Source organism: Homarus americanus, unplaced genomic scaffold (assembly GCF_018991925.1).
Source record: "Homarus americanus isolate GMGI-L3 unplaced genomic scaffold, GMGI_Hamer_2.0 scaffold36970, whole genome shotgun sequence".
Classification (NCBI taxonomy): Eukaryota; Metazoa; Arthropoda; class Malacostraca; order Decapoda; family Nephropidae; genus Homarus; species Homarus americanus.
This window is the reverse complement of record NW_024740094.1, coordinates 2,970,652-2,985,755: the sequence shown is the minus strand read 5'-3', so window position 1 is coordinate 2,985,755 and position 15,104 is coordinate 2,970,652. Positions and strand designations below refer to the sequence as shown.

Genomic DNA, 15,104 nt, shown 5'->3' with positions numbered 1-15,104 from the left:
GGGAGGTGCAGCAGGGAGGGGTAGCAGGGAGGGTGGCAGGAGGTGCAGGAGGGTGTAGCAGGGAGGGTGTAGCAGGGAGGGTAGCAGGGAGGGTGCAGGAGGTGTAGCAGGGAGGGTGCAGGGGAGGGGCAGCAGGGAGGGTGTAGCAGGAGGGTGGGGCAGGGAGGGGTGCAGGGAGGGTGCAGGGAGGGAGCAGGGAGGGGTGCAGGGGAGGGTAGCAGGGAGGGAGAAGGGAGGGGTGTAGCAGGGAGGGTGGAGCAGGAGGGTGCAGAGGGAGGTGCAGGGAGGGTAGGGAGGGGTAGCAAGGAGGTGGAGAGGGAGGGTGGCAGGGAGGTGGCAGGAGGGGTGGGAGGGCAGGGAGGTGCAGCAGGGAGGGTAGCAGGGAGGTGTAGGGAGGGTGCAGCAGGGAGGGGTGGGCAGGGGGTGTAGCAGGAGGGCAGCAGGGAGGGTGCAGCAGGGAGGTGTAGCAGGAGGGTGCAGGGAGGGGTGTAGGGGAGGGTGTGCAGGGGAGGTAGTAGGGAGGCAGGAGGGGTAGGAGGGCAGGAGGTGTAGCAGGGGTGGGTGCAGCAGGGAGGGTGTAGCAGGGAGGGGAAGAGGGGAGGGTGCAGCAGGGAGGGTGTAGCAGGGGAGGGTGCAGGGGAGGGGTGAAAGGGGAGGGTGCAGCAGGGAGGGGTAGTAGGGGGCAGGAGGGTGCAGCAGGGAGGGGTGCAGGGAGGTGGCAGGAGGGTGGCAGGGAGGGTGTAGCAGGGAGGTAGCAGGGAGGGTGCAGCAGGGAGGGTGTAGCAGGGAGGGTGCAGGGTGCAGGGGAGGGTGTAGCAGGGAGGGTGGCAGGGAGGGTGCAGGGAGGGTGGCAGGGAGGGTGCAGGAGGGGCAGGGAGGTGCAGGGAGGGTGAGGAGTGCAGCAGGAGGTGTAGCAGGGAGGGTGCAGCAACTCTCGTCTACACAAACTTAGTTCACTAAAATGTAGGGAAACTTAATGTAGTAATTCTGTCTCAGCCTCCCCGCCCCGCCTGGTGACTTGGTGACAGCCAGTGTTACGTTCAGGAGCTCTCAGTAACACCGCTGTCACCAGGAGCGTCACAGTGCCCCGTCACACACAATTGATCCCTAAGTAACATTTAACATTTGCCGATCTGATTCAATTATTTAAAACAGGTTCGTGTGTGTGTGTGTGTGTGTGTGTGTGTGTGTGTGTGTGTGTGTGTGTGTGTTTTGGACGCTACATAACTCAGTCGTTAGGATACCGACGACCATAAAACAGCCGACTATTAGGGGCAGTGAGGGGAGAGGAGGGAGACGGGAAAGAGAGTGAGGGGAGAGGAAGAGAGTGAGGGGAGACGGGAAAGAGAGGAGGGAGAGGGAAGGAGAGAGGGGGACGGGAGAGAGGGGAGAGGGGAGGGAGAGGAGGGAGAGGAGGGGAGGGAGAATGAGGAGAGTTGATAGGTTTTAAAAGGCATTCTCTCTCTCTCTCTCTCTCTCTGTCTGTTTGTGTCACTTCACCTCATTTAGAACTCACACACACACACACACACACACACACACACATCGTGACCAGACCAGCCTCCCAACAGGGCGTCATAAATTGCCCGGCTGTTAACTCTGGACAGCTGGTCACATTACCACCAGTAGTGTCGCCGCCAGCTCCACCACCTGTGAAACTTGTTGCTAAAAATGTTGGCGGGTGGTCGTGAGAGGGTGACTGTTACTACTTTGGGAGTACCTGTGTGTGTGTGTGTGTGTGTGTGCAGACTATTTTCTCTCCCTAGTTCAATACACTGACCCTCTAAACTCACCATCCTCACCATCACCGTCTCCTGCTCACAGAGTCCCTCGTCCATGACTCTCTCTACAACACCACACCCACCTAGCCCATAAGACCCTCTCCTAGTATTCCCTGTAATTGGGTTATGGCACAGGTGTTATTCAATAGGTCGTTATTAATTCCATACAATCAATATTACACACACACACATACATACTAGCAGATAGATATACAGACACACAGACACGGACATACGCACACATACACACACACACACACGGACATACGCACGCACGCACACACACACACACACACTCGATGGCGTTATTTATGTGTGATGTGGGCGGCAGGAGTGAGGTATGGGCGGCTGACACCTTCTCTGATACAGGCCGATGAATGGCTGCCTCTGTGTCGGTGCTTATATTATGACTCCCAACACTAGTTCCCCCCTATCTCTCCTCCCCTCTCTCCCTCTCTGTCATACTCCCCCTCCATCCCCCACTCTTACTACTCATTCTCTCTCTGTTTCCTCTCTCTCACTCCCTCTTTCACACTCCCTCCCCCAGAGAGAGAGAGAGTGAGAGAGATTGTGTATAAACCCCACATGAGGAACATCACATCACATCACATCAGACAGACAGACAGACAGACAAGTGTCGACCTGTCAATCAATACATCAAGTAATCCTTAGTCAATTATCACTAGGGCAGGTGTGATGCTGGTGACCTGTTGTGACCTGTGGTGACCTGTGGTAACCTGTGATGACCTGCTGTGACCTGATGTGACCTGTGATGACCTGTTGTGACCTGTGGTGACCTGTGATGACTAGTTGTGACCTGTGACGACGTCTTGTGACCTATGATGACATTTTTTCTGCTCTCTCTCTCTCTCTCTCTCTCTCTCTCTCTCTCTCTCTCTCTCTCTCTCTCTCTCACCTGTACACTCCGCCAAGTTAATAATCCCTTTCTGGCAATCACCTCTACCTGATTGACCTTACACCTGTCAGGATAACTATGGTGGTAGTCGGGGTAGTAAGGGTAGGAGGATAATCATAGTGGCTATGGTAATTATCGAAGTCATGGTTAGGTTAGGTTAGGTTAGATTAGGTTGGGAGTTAGGAGAGAGACCAGACTCACTAAACACAACACCAGCTAACTTTATAAATACCTCCGTTAATTAGTAGAATCAGACAGCAACAAATCATCTCTCAATTATCTCAGACGCAGGTTAATTAGGTAGGTATGTGGAGGTAGTGGAGGCATTATTTACTAAGACACAATTTTGTTATCAGGTGTATCAGGAGGAGGAGGAGGAGGAGGGAGGAGGAGGAGGAAGGTGGAGAGGGAGGAGGAGGAGGAGGAAGTGAGACAGTTGTTTCTAACTGTTTTTCTACTGGGAGAAGGGGAGAGAGAGAGAGAGAAAAAAATGGAACAAAATCTACGGACAACGCAACCCAGAGTTCACTATCTAATTTACACACTACTGTCACTCGGAATCGAGTTATGACGAACATCCAGCTATGATACAATGAGGGTCCTCGAGAGGCCGCTAGGAGACCGACAGGGTCGTTCACATATGTTGCACGTGTGGAGGGCTACATCTAGTGCAGGAGGAGCGGTGGCAGTGTCTTTCCGACGTTGGCACTTGTCTGCCTCGGAATGCAGTTGGGCTAACTCGAAAGTATTATCACCTCGTGTGGTGCTCCTCCAAGCATTACGGTGTAGAGTAATCGACTCCTTTGGTAGTCTACTGTCGTCCATGCGGGTAACATGGCCAGTCCAACATAGTAGTTCATGGATAATGGTAGCCTCGATGCTCCTACAGTTGGTGTCAGCGAGAATACTGGCATTTACACACCTGTGCATAGCCGTACATGACGACGGCGACGACGACGATGATGATGATGATGATGATAGTGGTAGTGGTGGATGTGATGGTGGTGATGGTGAAAGAGTTCTGAGTATCGTTGGCCTACAATTCACACCACCACACCATCCCTTCTACCGGTAATAATGGCAGACAAGATTAAAAAGAGTTACCCCCACTTCCTTTAGTAATTTTTCCATATTTTTTTTTTGGTCAATATTTATGAATTTTTTGTTCATATTTTTAGGTTTAATCTTGAGGGCATTGGTGTGCCAGGGACCAGGAAACCCGCATAGCTTGTGGACTCCAAACACCACTACCACCATCCCGAAGGAGGAGTACAACCTCCTGACCTTTAGGGACAACCACCCTCCTCTCGCCCCTCCACCTCCTCCTCGTCTTCTTGCTGGTCCTCGCCGTAGCGTGGTGGCAGGTCGAGGAGGAGAGCGAAAAAGAAGGGGGTAAGGTCGTCGTTCACCACTACCTAAATCCCCGACACTCTCACGGTCAGGACGATGTCTGCTGCTGGCTGGACAAACATCTGGTTAACGCCAACATACAGGGGAGAGAACCACAACAGAGGCGACGCATCCCGGTCACCAAGAGGTACCGGTACATCTGCTTGAAGGTAAACCAGTTACCTTGCCTATCATCCAATCAGACCGTCTCCTTTTCTCCCCCTTCCAACCAGAGCATTTTAAGCGACTGGTTTAAAGTCAGAAGCAGACAATCTCACCATCGGGGTGGTATTTGTTGCTGGATGGAAAAATACATAAAAACTAAAAACAAGCGTTTGGAGGAGGCTGGACACCAAAAAAGATACAAGATTTCCCGGTTACCAGGACGTATCAATATGCCTGCAAGAAACAAAAATGGTTACGTAGCCTTTCACCCACTGGCGGGGACTCTACCCACATGAGGATGAATTCTTGGCTGCAAAGAGTCAACCCGATATTAGGATTAGATAATAAACAGATAAGCCTAACTAGCGTCACAGATAAGAAAGATGTGGAGGAAACCCATGAAAAGGTCAGTAAACTCCAGAAAATGTTTAAAAAACTAAATAAAACATTAAAAGCACTCAAAGGTAGAGGGAAACGGAGAAAGGGGAAAAAGAGAAAATGGGGAATAGGCAGAAAGAAGAAAGGCAAAAGAAGAAAGACAAAAAAGAAGAAAGGCAAAAAGAGAAAATGGGGAATAGGCAGAAAGAAGAAAGGCAAAAAGAAGAAAGGCAAAAAGAGAAAATGGGGAATAGGCAGAAAGAAGGAAGACAAAAAGAAGAGAGGCAAAAAGGTCGAAAAAGACAAAAAGACGAAAAACAAAAGAGGGAAGACAAAAAGGTCGAAAAAGGCAAAAAGAAGAAAGGCAAAAAGAGAAAATGGGGAATAGGCAGAAAGAAGGAAGACAAAAAGAAGAAAGGCAAAAAGGTCGGAAAAGGCAAAAAGAAGAAAGACAAAAGAAGAAAGACAAAAAAGAAGAAAGACAAAAAGAAGAAAGACAAAAAGAAGAAAAGACAAAAGAAGAAAGACAAAAAAGAAGAAGGCAAAAAGAAAGGCAAAAAGAAGAAAGACAAAAAGAAGAAAGACAAAAAGAAGAAAGGCAAAAAGGGCAAAAAAGGCAAAAAAGGCAAAAAGGGAAAAAAGGGCAAAAAAGGCAAAAAGGGAAAAAAGGGCAAGAGTAAAAAGAAGTGAGCACGACTAACTCCACACACCCACCTACTACCTCAGCCCTCAACATAGGTCTTTGTGTGGCTGTAAGTCATTCTTTGCATCATATTATTTTTGCAATGGAACCTCACATAACATAACATAACATAACATAACCTCACATAACATAACATAACATAACATAACATAACATAACATAACATAACCTCACATAACATAACATAACATAACCCCAACTCATACGGTTTCTTGCTGTGTATTTTTCTCTACTAATTAACTGTGTATGTCTATATATGTATTTACATATGTATGTGTGTTTGTGTGTGTGTGTGTGTGTGACCTGTGATGTAATGGTCAGCATGCTCGCCTCGCAAGCGAGGAACCCGGGTTCGATTCCCGGGCGGGGTGAAACTATGGGCAAGTTTCTTTACGCCATTTGCCTCGGTCTACCCAGCAGTAATTGGGGACCTGGTTGTTAATCGATTTGCGGATGGTGTTCCGGGGTAATGGTTAGCCAGTGCAGTTGGCGAGTTGTCCGGTCTTCTCGGACTATTCCTTGACACTGGGTCATGCAGCTCGTTAACTCAGGGTGTGGTTGTTGTGTTGGCGACAGCTTCTACACCTTAAACAAATTCACATTTAGGTGGCCCTTGGGCCGGCCATCCTCGTTACACGAGGGGCAACCATTATCATTATTTATGTCTGTATGTGTGCATCTGTTACAGCTGAAGTTTTAAAACATTGGTATACACACACGCACACATACAAACACACGCGCACACTCACACGCACACACACACGGACACACACACACACACACATATACACGGACACACACACACACACACACACCCTGCTCTTTTATCAGTGAAAAACAAAACACTGTATCCGGGTTACTTTTATGCCAATTTGGAAATATTAACAATAGGATATTTTAAACCGGTATAAGTGAACAAATGAGAGCCCTTTATAAGCTAATGGCGGGTGTGTGTATGTATGTATGTATGTATGTATGTATGTATGTACTGTATGCGTCTGTGTATGTATGTATGTGTTTGTACTGTATGTATGTATGTATGTATGTATGTATGTATGTATGTATGAATGAATGTATGTATGTATGTATGTATGTATGTATGTATGTATGTATGTATGTGGGTTTGTACTGTATGTATGTATGTGCTCTCTCTCTCATAAGAACCATTGAGATAGGTTCCCCGTTAACTAAGACCGCTTTTTCTGCTCCCTGCTGCATTGCTGTTTAGTGCTGCAGCTCTCCTTTGGTGCTGCAGTGCTGTTCAGGCCTTCAGTGAGATTCAGAGCTGCACTGCTGTTAAGGATTACACTGACGGTCTGGATTGTTTTGCTGTTTAATGCTTCAATGCTGCACGGGGCTTCAATGCTGCACGGGGCTTCAATGCTGCACAGGGCTTCACTGCTGTACGGGGCTGCAGAAATGCTGTCCCGATTCTTATATGTATGAAAAATAACTTTAAAATATTACCTCACATGAATTCTCTCTCTCTCTCTCTCTCTCTCTCGTTTCTCTCATCGCTTTCTTTTTCAGCTTTCAATTTGTCTCCTCATTTCACTTGAAGTAAACCTCGGGAGATGCAAAAGAAAAACTAGCCAGAGAGAGAGAGAGAAGAGAGAAGAGAGAGAGAGAGAGAGAGGGGGTGGGGCTCGTTAACTGGAGATGGTCGCGTCCAGCATAGAATGAGACCACAGAATACACCTTAATGGCCACCTCCGTCACCCTCACCAGTCAGGATCTGGCCACCTCCGTCACCCTCACCAGTCAGGATCTGGCCACCTCCGTCACCCTCATCAGTCAGGATCTGGCCACCTCGTCACCCCCAGTAGGATCGCCACCTCCGTCACCCTCACCAGTCAGGATCTGGCCACCTCCGTCACCCTCACCAGTCAGGATCTGGCCACCTCCGTCACCCTCACCAGTCAGGATCTGCCTCCGTCACCATCACCAGTCAGGATCTGGCCACCTCCGTCACCCTCACCAGTCAGGATCTGGCCACCTCCGTCACCCTCACCAGTCAGGATCTGGCCACCTCCGTCACCCTCACCAGTCAGGATCTGGCCACCTCCGTCACCTCACCAGTCAGGATCTGGCCACCTCCGTCACCCTCATCAGTCAGGATCTGGCCACCTCCGTCACCCTCACCAGTCAGGATCGCCACCTCCCTCACCAGTCAGATGCCCCTCCTCACCCTCACAGCAGGATCTGCCACCTCCGTCACCCTCACCAGTCAGGATCTGGCCACCTCACCCCCACCCTCCCTCACCAGTCAGGATCTGGCCACCTGTCCCACCAGTCAGCACTCCCCAGATCGCACTCCGTCCCCACAGGATCTGGCCACCTCCGTCACCTCACCAGTCGGATCTGGCCTCCGTCACCCTCACAGTCAGGATCTGGCCACCTCCGTCACCCTCACCAGTCAGGATCTGGCCACCTCCGTCACCCTCACCAGTCAGGATCTGGCCACCTCCGTCACCCTCACCAGTCAGGATCTGCCACCTCCGTCACCCTCACCAGTCAGGATCTGGCCACTTCCGTCACCCTCACCAGTCAGGATCTGGCCACCTCCGTCACCCTCATTTGTGCGGTGTTTTACGTCAGCGGGGGAGGGAGGGGCAGTGTTGGTCACAGGCGGCGACTCAATACAAAACAACTGAACAAGAGAGACTGTGTACATGACCAAACACACACACACACACACACAGTATTTACACCATAACTATTAATTAACCCAAAACTAACCCGCTAACAACACTGAATTACACAAACAATATATGGGAACATCCAGGTTGCACTGTGGAGAGGCGTCAGGTCATCCCACACCAGAGAGGTGACCTTGATCTCTGTCATCCCTGGGAGTGTCAAGGTGAGTCTATGTGGCAGGTATAAACCTAACCTAACCTAACCTAACTAACCTAACTAAAGAACAGAAATAAGAGATGAAAGATTAAAAAAAAAACAACGGGCAAGAGACATAAGGAGACGTTAATAATAGCGAGAAGACGAAGAAGAAGAACGAGGAGGAGGAGGAGGAGGAGGAGGAGGAGGAGGTCATCGCCATCATAAATATTAGCATGTTTTCGTCAGGGACCAAGATAGTGTTTTTTTCGTGACTCTTCCTTCATAGATTATACACCAGTGAGGAGAAGAAGAAGAAGAGGAAGAGGAACAAGAAGAAGAGGAACAAGAAGAGGGGTGCAGAAGTTAAGAGATAGTGACCTCCCTCCCTCCCCTCCCTCCTCTTCCCCCTCCCTAAATCCTTCCCTTCCCTCCACCTCCTTCCACCCCCCTCCCCAACTCTACACCTCACACCTCCCCTTTACACCTTCCATCACCTATACACCCCCTCACCTCCACTCAGCATATCAGTAAAACAGATAACTGTCAGGACGCCATTAAAAACCTCTCTACCTGAGATACGAAGGTCAGCTGATATTGTGGTCCTTAGACCCTCCGTATACTACCTACACCCTCATACACCCCTACACCTCCTACACCCCCTACACCTCCTACACTCTCTACACCCTCTACACCCCCTACACCCTTCTACACTCTCCCTACACCCCACTCACACCTCCTACACCCCCTTCCACACCCTCCTACCTCCTACACTCTCCTACCCCTCCTACACTCTCCTACACCCTTCTACACCCTCCCACACACCCTCCCTACACCCTCTACACCTCTACACCCTCCCACCACCCACCACCCCACACCCACCACACCCCCACACCCCCTACACTCTCCTACACCCACTCTACACCTCCTACACCCCTACACCCTCCTACACTCTCCCTACACCCACTCCACACCTCCTACACCTCCCACCACTCCTACACCCCACACCCTCCCCCACACCCTCCTACACCCACTCCACACCCACTCCTACACCCTCCTACACCTCCTACACTCTCCTACACCCTCCCTACACCTCTACACCCACTCTCACCTCTACACCTCCTACACCCTCCTACACCTTCTACACCCTTCTACACCCTCCATACACCCTCCCTACACCCTCATACACTCTGGGAGATTGAATGTATTTTCACTGCCATACACTCTCTCTCATGCTTAAACTAACATACAGGTAGAAGCCTAACCTAACCTAACCTAACCTAACCTAACAACCTAACCCAACCTAACCTAACCTAACCATGCAGGTAGTGGGGGATAGGGTGGTGTGGATCACAAGAGGACAGGCGAAAGAAAGAAAGAAATGAATGAAGGAAGGAAAAGGAAGCGACAATAAGTGGAATGAATTAGAGCAACAATATTTATCCTCCTCACCTTCCTTCATAAAACAGACCTTTCAAAACGTGTTCGCCCTTGTCATAACACACGGGGTGGCAGGGAGGGTAGGGAGAGAGGGAAGAAGGAAGGAGGAGGGTAGGGAGAAGGAGAAGGAAGGAGGAGGGAGAGGGAAGAGAAGGGAAGAAGGAAGGAGGAGGGTAGGGAGAGAGGGAGAGAAGGAAGGAGGGAGGAAGGAAGGAGGGAGGGTAGGGGAGAGAGGGAGGAAGGAGGGAGGGTAGGAGAGAGGAGAGAAGAAGGAGGAGGGAGGGAAGAAGGGAGGAAGGAAGGAGGGTAGGAGAGAGGAAGAAGGAAGGAGGAGGGTAGGAGAGAGGGAGAAAAGGAAGGAGGAGGAGGGAGAAGGGAGAGAAGGAAGGAGGAGGGTGAGGGAAGAGAAGAAAGGAAGGAGGGAGGGAAAGGGAGAAGAAGGAAGGAGGAGGGAAGGAAGGAGGAGGGTGGGAGAGAGGGAGGAAGGAAGGAGGAGGGAAGGGAGAGAGGAGGAAGGAAGGAGGAGGAGAGGGAGGAGAGAGGGAAGAAGGAAGGAGGAGGAGGGAGAGAGGAGAGAAGGAAGGAGGAGGAGAGAGAAGGGAAGAAGGAGGGAGGGTAGGGAGAAAAAAAGGAGAGGAGGAAGGAAGGAGGGAGAGGGAGAGAGAGGAGGGAAGGAAGGAGGAGGGTAGGGAGAGAGGGAGGGAAGGAAGGAGGGAGGGAGAAGGAGAGAGAGAAGGAAGGAGGGAGGGTAGGGAGAGAAGGGAGAGAAGGAAGGAGGGAGGGAAGAGGAAGGGAGGAGGGAGGGAAGGAAGGAGGGAGGGAGGGAAGGAAGGAAGGAGAGGAGTTGATGGAGATAAAGAAAGAAAGAAGAATAACGAGATAACGAATAATAACCAGATAAATAATACAAGAGTTGAGAGGTGTGAGGGGAGAGTAAAGTAGGGAAAAAAGAGGGAGAGGAGAGGGAGAGGAGAGGGAAAAACTTATAAATTGAGAGGGGAGAGAGGAAGACAAGAGGGACATGAACAAGTGATAATTATGGAAACTAAATGATAAGACAAGATAATTAAGAGTTTAAAACAGAATCGTAGATAAAGAGGGAACAACCAACCTAACCTAACCTAACCAAACCTAACCTCAAACCTCAAAACCTACAAAACCTACAAACCTAACCTCAAACCTCAAAACCTCTACCAACAAACCACCCAACCCCAACTCCCAACCCACCTCCACCACCAACCTAACCTAACCTAGCAAAACATAACCTACGTCTAGCAATAAAATGAGATCCCACAAGAGTACGATAAGGGAGAAGACAAGACAATAAAGATGATGGTAAGTCATAAATACTGATAAAAATAGAATTGGGGAAGATTTAAAAAGAAGAAAGAAAGAAAGAAAGAAAAAGAAAAGAAAGAAAGAAAAGAAAGAAACAATGCATAAATAGAAATAAAGTTTGAATAATGGAGAAATATGAATGATAATAGGGTAGAGAGGTGAATAAACACTGGTAGAAGGATAAAAATAGTGATGATGGGAGGAGAGGAGGAGGAAGGGAGAGGAAGGAGGAGGGAAGAAGAGGAAAGATGGAGGAAGAAGAGAAAGAAGAAGAAGAAAGAAATCACTAACCACAAACAACCACTAACCACAAACAACCACTAACCACTAACAACCACTAACCACTAACAACCACTAACCACAAACAACCACTAACCACAAACAACCACTAACCACAACAACCACTAACCACAACAACCACAAACAAAAGGCTTGTCAGGACGCAGAATAAAATTGTTATTTAGTAATTGGCAACACGAACTGACTGTCCCACACAAAGTTACCAGTTCGGGCAATTAACCGCACCAGAAGTGACTTGACCAGCATATGTGTGTGTGTGTGTGTGTGTGTGTGCGTGTGTGTGTGTGTGTGCGTGTGTGTGTGTGTGTGTGCGTGTGTGTTTTACCCTGCCTCCTGCCACGCTATATCCTGCCATCATCATCCTGCCATCACCAACCAACACCCTGCCATCACCACCAGCACCCTGCCATCACCACCACCCCTCCACTACCACCCTGCCACCCACCTTACCTTGCTAACCACCCCCATCACCTAACTTGCCACCCAACCTGCCATGTAAATAGATGGGGGAGAGAGAGATGCAGACAGACAGACAGAGAATGTTGCACACACACACACACAGTCATCAGAGCTATACTGTATAAAGTTTGAGGTGTCATATAAAACGTGTAACGTGTGTATGGTGTGAGGAGAGAGAGAGAGAGAGAGAGAGAGAGAGATTATTTATTGGAGAAATACCTTATTCCTTATAGACCCCAGTCCTAATAGACCCCAGTTCTAATAGACCCCAGTCCTAATAGACCCCAGTTCTAGTAGACCCCAGTTCTAATAGACCCCAGTTCTAATAGACCCCAGTCTAATAGACCCCCAGTTCTAATAGACCCCAGTTCTAATAGACCCCAGTCCTAATGGACCCCAGTTCTAAGATTCTAGACCCCAGTCTAATAGACCCCAGTCCTAATAGACCCCAGTTCTAATAGACCCCAGTCCTAATAGACCCCAGTCCTAATAGACCCCAGTCCTAATAGACCCAGTTCTAATAGACCCCAGTTCCTAATAGACCCCAGTCCTAGACCCCAGTTCTAATAGACCCCCAGTCCTAATAGACCCCAGTCCTAACAGACCCCAGTTCTAATGGCCCCAGTCCTAATAGACCCCAGTCTAATAGACCCCAGTTCTAATAGACCCCAATCCTAATAGACCCCAGTTCTATGGGCCCAGTTCTATGGGCCCCAGTCTAATAGACCCCAGTTCTAATAGACCCCAGTCCAATAGACCCCAGTTCTAATAGACCCCAGTCCAATAGACCCCAGTCCTATGGCCCCAGTTCTAATAGACCCCAGTCCCACAGACCCAGTCCTAAGGGCCCAGTTCTAGTAGACCCCAGTCCAGACCCATACAATAGACTCAGTCTAGTAGACCCCAGTTCTAATAGACCCCAGTTCTAATAGACCCCAGTTCTAATGGACCCCAGTTCTAATGAGCCCAGTTCTAATAGACCCCAGTCCTAATAGACCCCAGTCCCAATAGACCCCAGTCCTAATAGACCCCAGTTCTAATAGACCCCAGTCCTAGTAGACCCCAGTTCTAATAGACCCCAGTCCCAATAGACCCCAGTCCTAATAGACCCCAGTTCTAGTGGGCCCCAATTTCACTGAACACCACTATTAAAATTGGGACCTATTACGAATAAGCCCCAAATTTCAATGGTTTAATCAGCTCAGGTTGGGCCTATTGGAACAACAGTAAAGTAACAGTAACATGATACAACAATAACAGCAACAGTAACGGCAACAGTAACAGTAACATGAAACCGTAACAGCAACAGTAACAATAACATCAAGTAACATCAAGTAACAGCACGTAACAGTAACACCAACAGTAACATCAAGTAACAGTAACAGCATGGTGCAGCAGCGTGACACCATGGCGAGCGACGAGGAGTGTGTATTTCCTGTACAAGAATGACTCTCTCTCTCTCTCTCTCTCCAGCCAACTTTTTGCTGAGACTTACTGCACCACCACGCCGACCCTGCTGTCTGTGGTTGCTGTCTGTGGTTGTGCTGGTTGTGGTTGTTGTGGTTCTGGTTGTTGTGTTGTGGTTGTGGTGGTTGTTGTGGTTGTTGTGGTTCTGGTTGTTGTGTTGTGGTTGTGGTGGTTGTTCTGGTTGTTGTGGTTCTGGTTTCTGTCTGTGGTTGTGGTGGTTGTGCTGGTTGTTGTGGTTGTTGTGGTTGTGATTCTTGTCTACTTTTCCATCAATTGCTATGGTGACACAGACTCTCTCTCTGTTGTTTACATTTGATGCATTTACCTCCCTTCTCTCCCTTCTCTCTCCCTTCTCTCCCTCCCTCCTTCCCTGTCCCTCACTCCTTCTCTCCTTCCCTCCCTCCTCTTCACCACCAAGCTGCTGGTATGTCTCATCTTCCTTCCTCCTCCACCTACTACTACAACTCCTTCCTCTTCCTCCTCCTTCCTCCTATCTCCTTCCTCTTCCTCCTCCTTCCTCCTATCTCCTTCCTCTTCCTCCTCCTTCCTCCTATCTCCTTCCTCCTCCTGTGGTATAATTCCTTCTTCCTCCTGTCTGTGTGTCTGTCTGTTCCTGTATGTAAGTATGAAGACAGACAGAAGCATTCACAATCTGGTTTTACATGTACATTATAATCAACACGAGTGGTCCTTGATGTATGTATGTATGTGTGTGTGTGTGTGTGTGTGTATGTGTGTGTGTACTAACTCAGCAAGTCCATTAACCCGATCTTCATATATATTCAATGGTGATAAGCTGACCTGCTCCGTCCACGTTCCCGACACACACACACACACACACACACACTATAATTGAATCAACCATTTTTTTTCCAAACCTTCACCTCACCTGCGACAAACCAACACGATGAGATGCAATTAATTCACCTGAGAGACAGACATACCTGAGTCAACTGGAGTCATCGCCAGGTTGTGTTTACTGTGTGTTCCAGTGAGTGTCTCGGGGCTCCATCCAGGTGGGTTTATCATGTGTTTGGGGTGTGGCCAATGGGGGGAGGGAGGGTGGGGTGATGGGGTGGGGAGTGATAGAGGTGGGGTTGGCCAAGTAGTAGGGATGGTGGTGTGGGTAGGGATGGGGGTGTGTGGGTGGGGATGGGAGTTAGGTGGGGGTGTGGGTGGCAGGGGTTGGTGTGGGTTATGGTGGTGGGGTGGGTGTGGGTGGCAGGGAGGGGGGTGGGGTGTGGGTGGGAGTCGGCTCAGCAATATGTCACTGATGTAGCGCTTGATACTGTCCTCTCCATCTCCCTCATACCCCACCCATGCTGCAACCCACAGCCCACGCCACCCACAGCCAATGCTATCCACATCCCACACCTCCCACAGCTCACGCTACTCATAACGCCTAAAGTCCATGCCAACCCACAGCCCATACCACGGAAAGCCCTTGCCACCCACAGCCCAGCCCATGCAACGATGAAGGTAGACTAACATACCAACTCATGGAAGGATGAAGAAGAAAGAGGAGGAAGAGGACAAAGAGGAATAAAGAGGAAGAAAAGGGTGAAGAAAATAAGATGCAAGTGAACCATTTGAATTAGTTTATGAACACTTGTGGTAATAGGCGGTGAGAGAGAGAGAGAGAGAGAGAGAGAGAGAGAGAGAGAGAGAGAGAGCAATATGTTACTGATGATCAAGCAGATAGCGTCACCAAGCGGCAATATTTATCTAAAGCCATTTTTATGTGAGATAAGTTGAGGGAAAATTCAGCACAGTTGCTGTACCGAGCCCTGTAACCGCTGTACCGGGCCCTGTAACCGCTGTACCGGGCCCTGTAACCGCTGTATCGATACTGTGAACAATGTATCTTAGTGCATGAGAGAGAGAGAGAGAGAGAGAGAGAGATGACAGGAGGTATATTGTATAATTTATCTTT

At 49.3% G+C, this 15,104-nt stretch overlaps 1 protein-coding gene across 1 annotated transcript; it reads left to right on the top strand.

The window, feature by feature from the left end:
* Nucleotides 1-7,034: 7,034 nt before the first annotated feature.
* LOC121875083 (uncharacterized protein PB18E9.04c-like) lies at nt 7,035-7,986 on the top strand. Its single transcript, XM_042379429.1, has 2 exons — nt 7,035-7,154; nt 7,252-7,986. The coding sequence occupies exons 1-2, from the start codon at nt 7,035-7,037 to the stop codon at nt 7,984-7,986; spliced, it is 855 nt and encodes a 284-aa protein (XP_042235363.1).
* The last annotated feature ends 7,118 nt before the right edge of the window (nt 7,987-15,104 follow it).

Coding starts and splice junctions, on each gene's coding strand:
- LOC121875083 (XM_042379429.1), top strand. CDS start 7,035: ATGGCCACCTCCGTCACCCTCACCAGTCAGGATCTGGCCACCTCCGTC. Junction 7,155..7,251: donor TGGCCACCTCGTCACCCCCA/GTAGGATCGCCA, acceptor CACCCTCACCAG/TCAGGATCTGCCTCCGTCAC.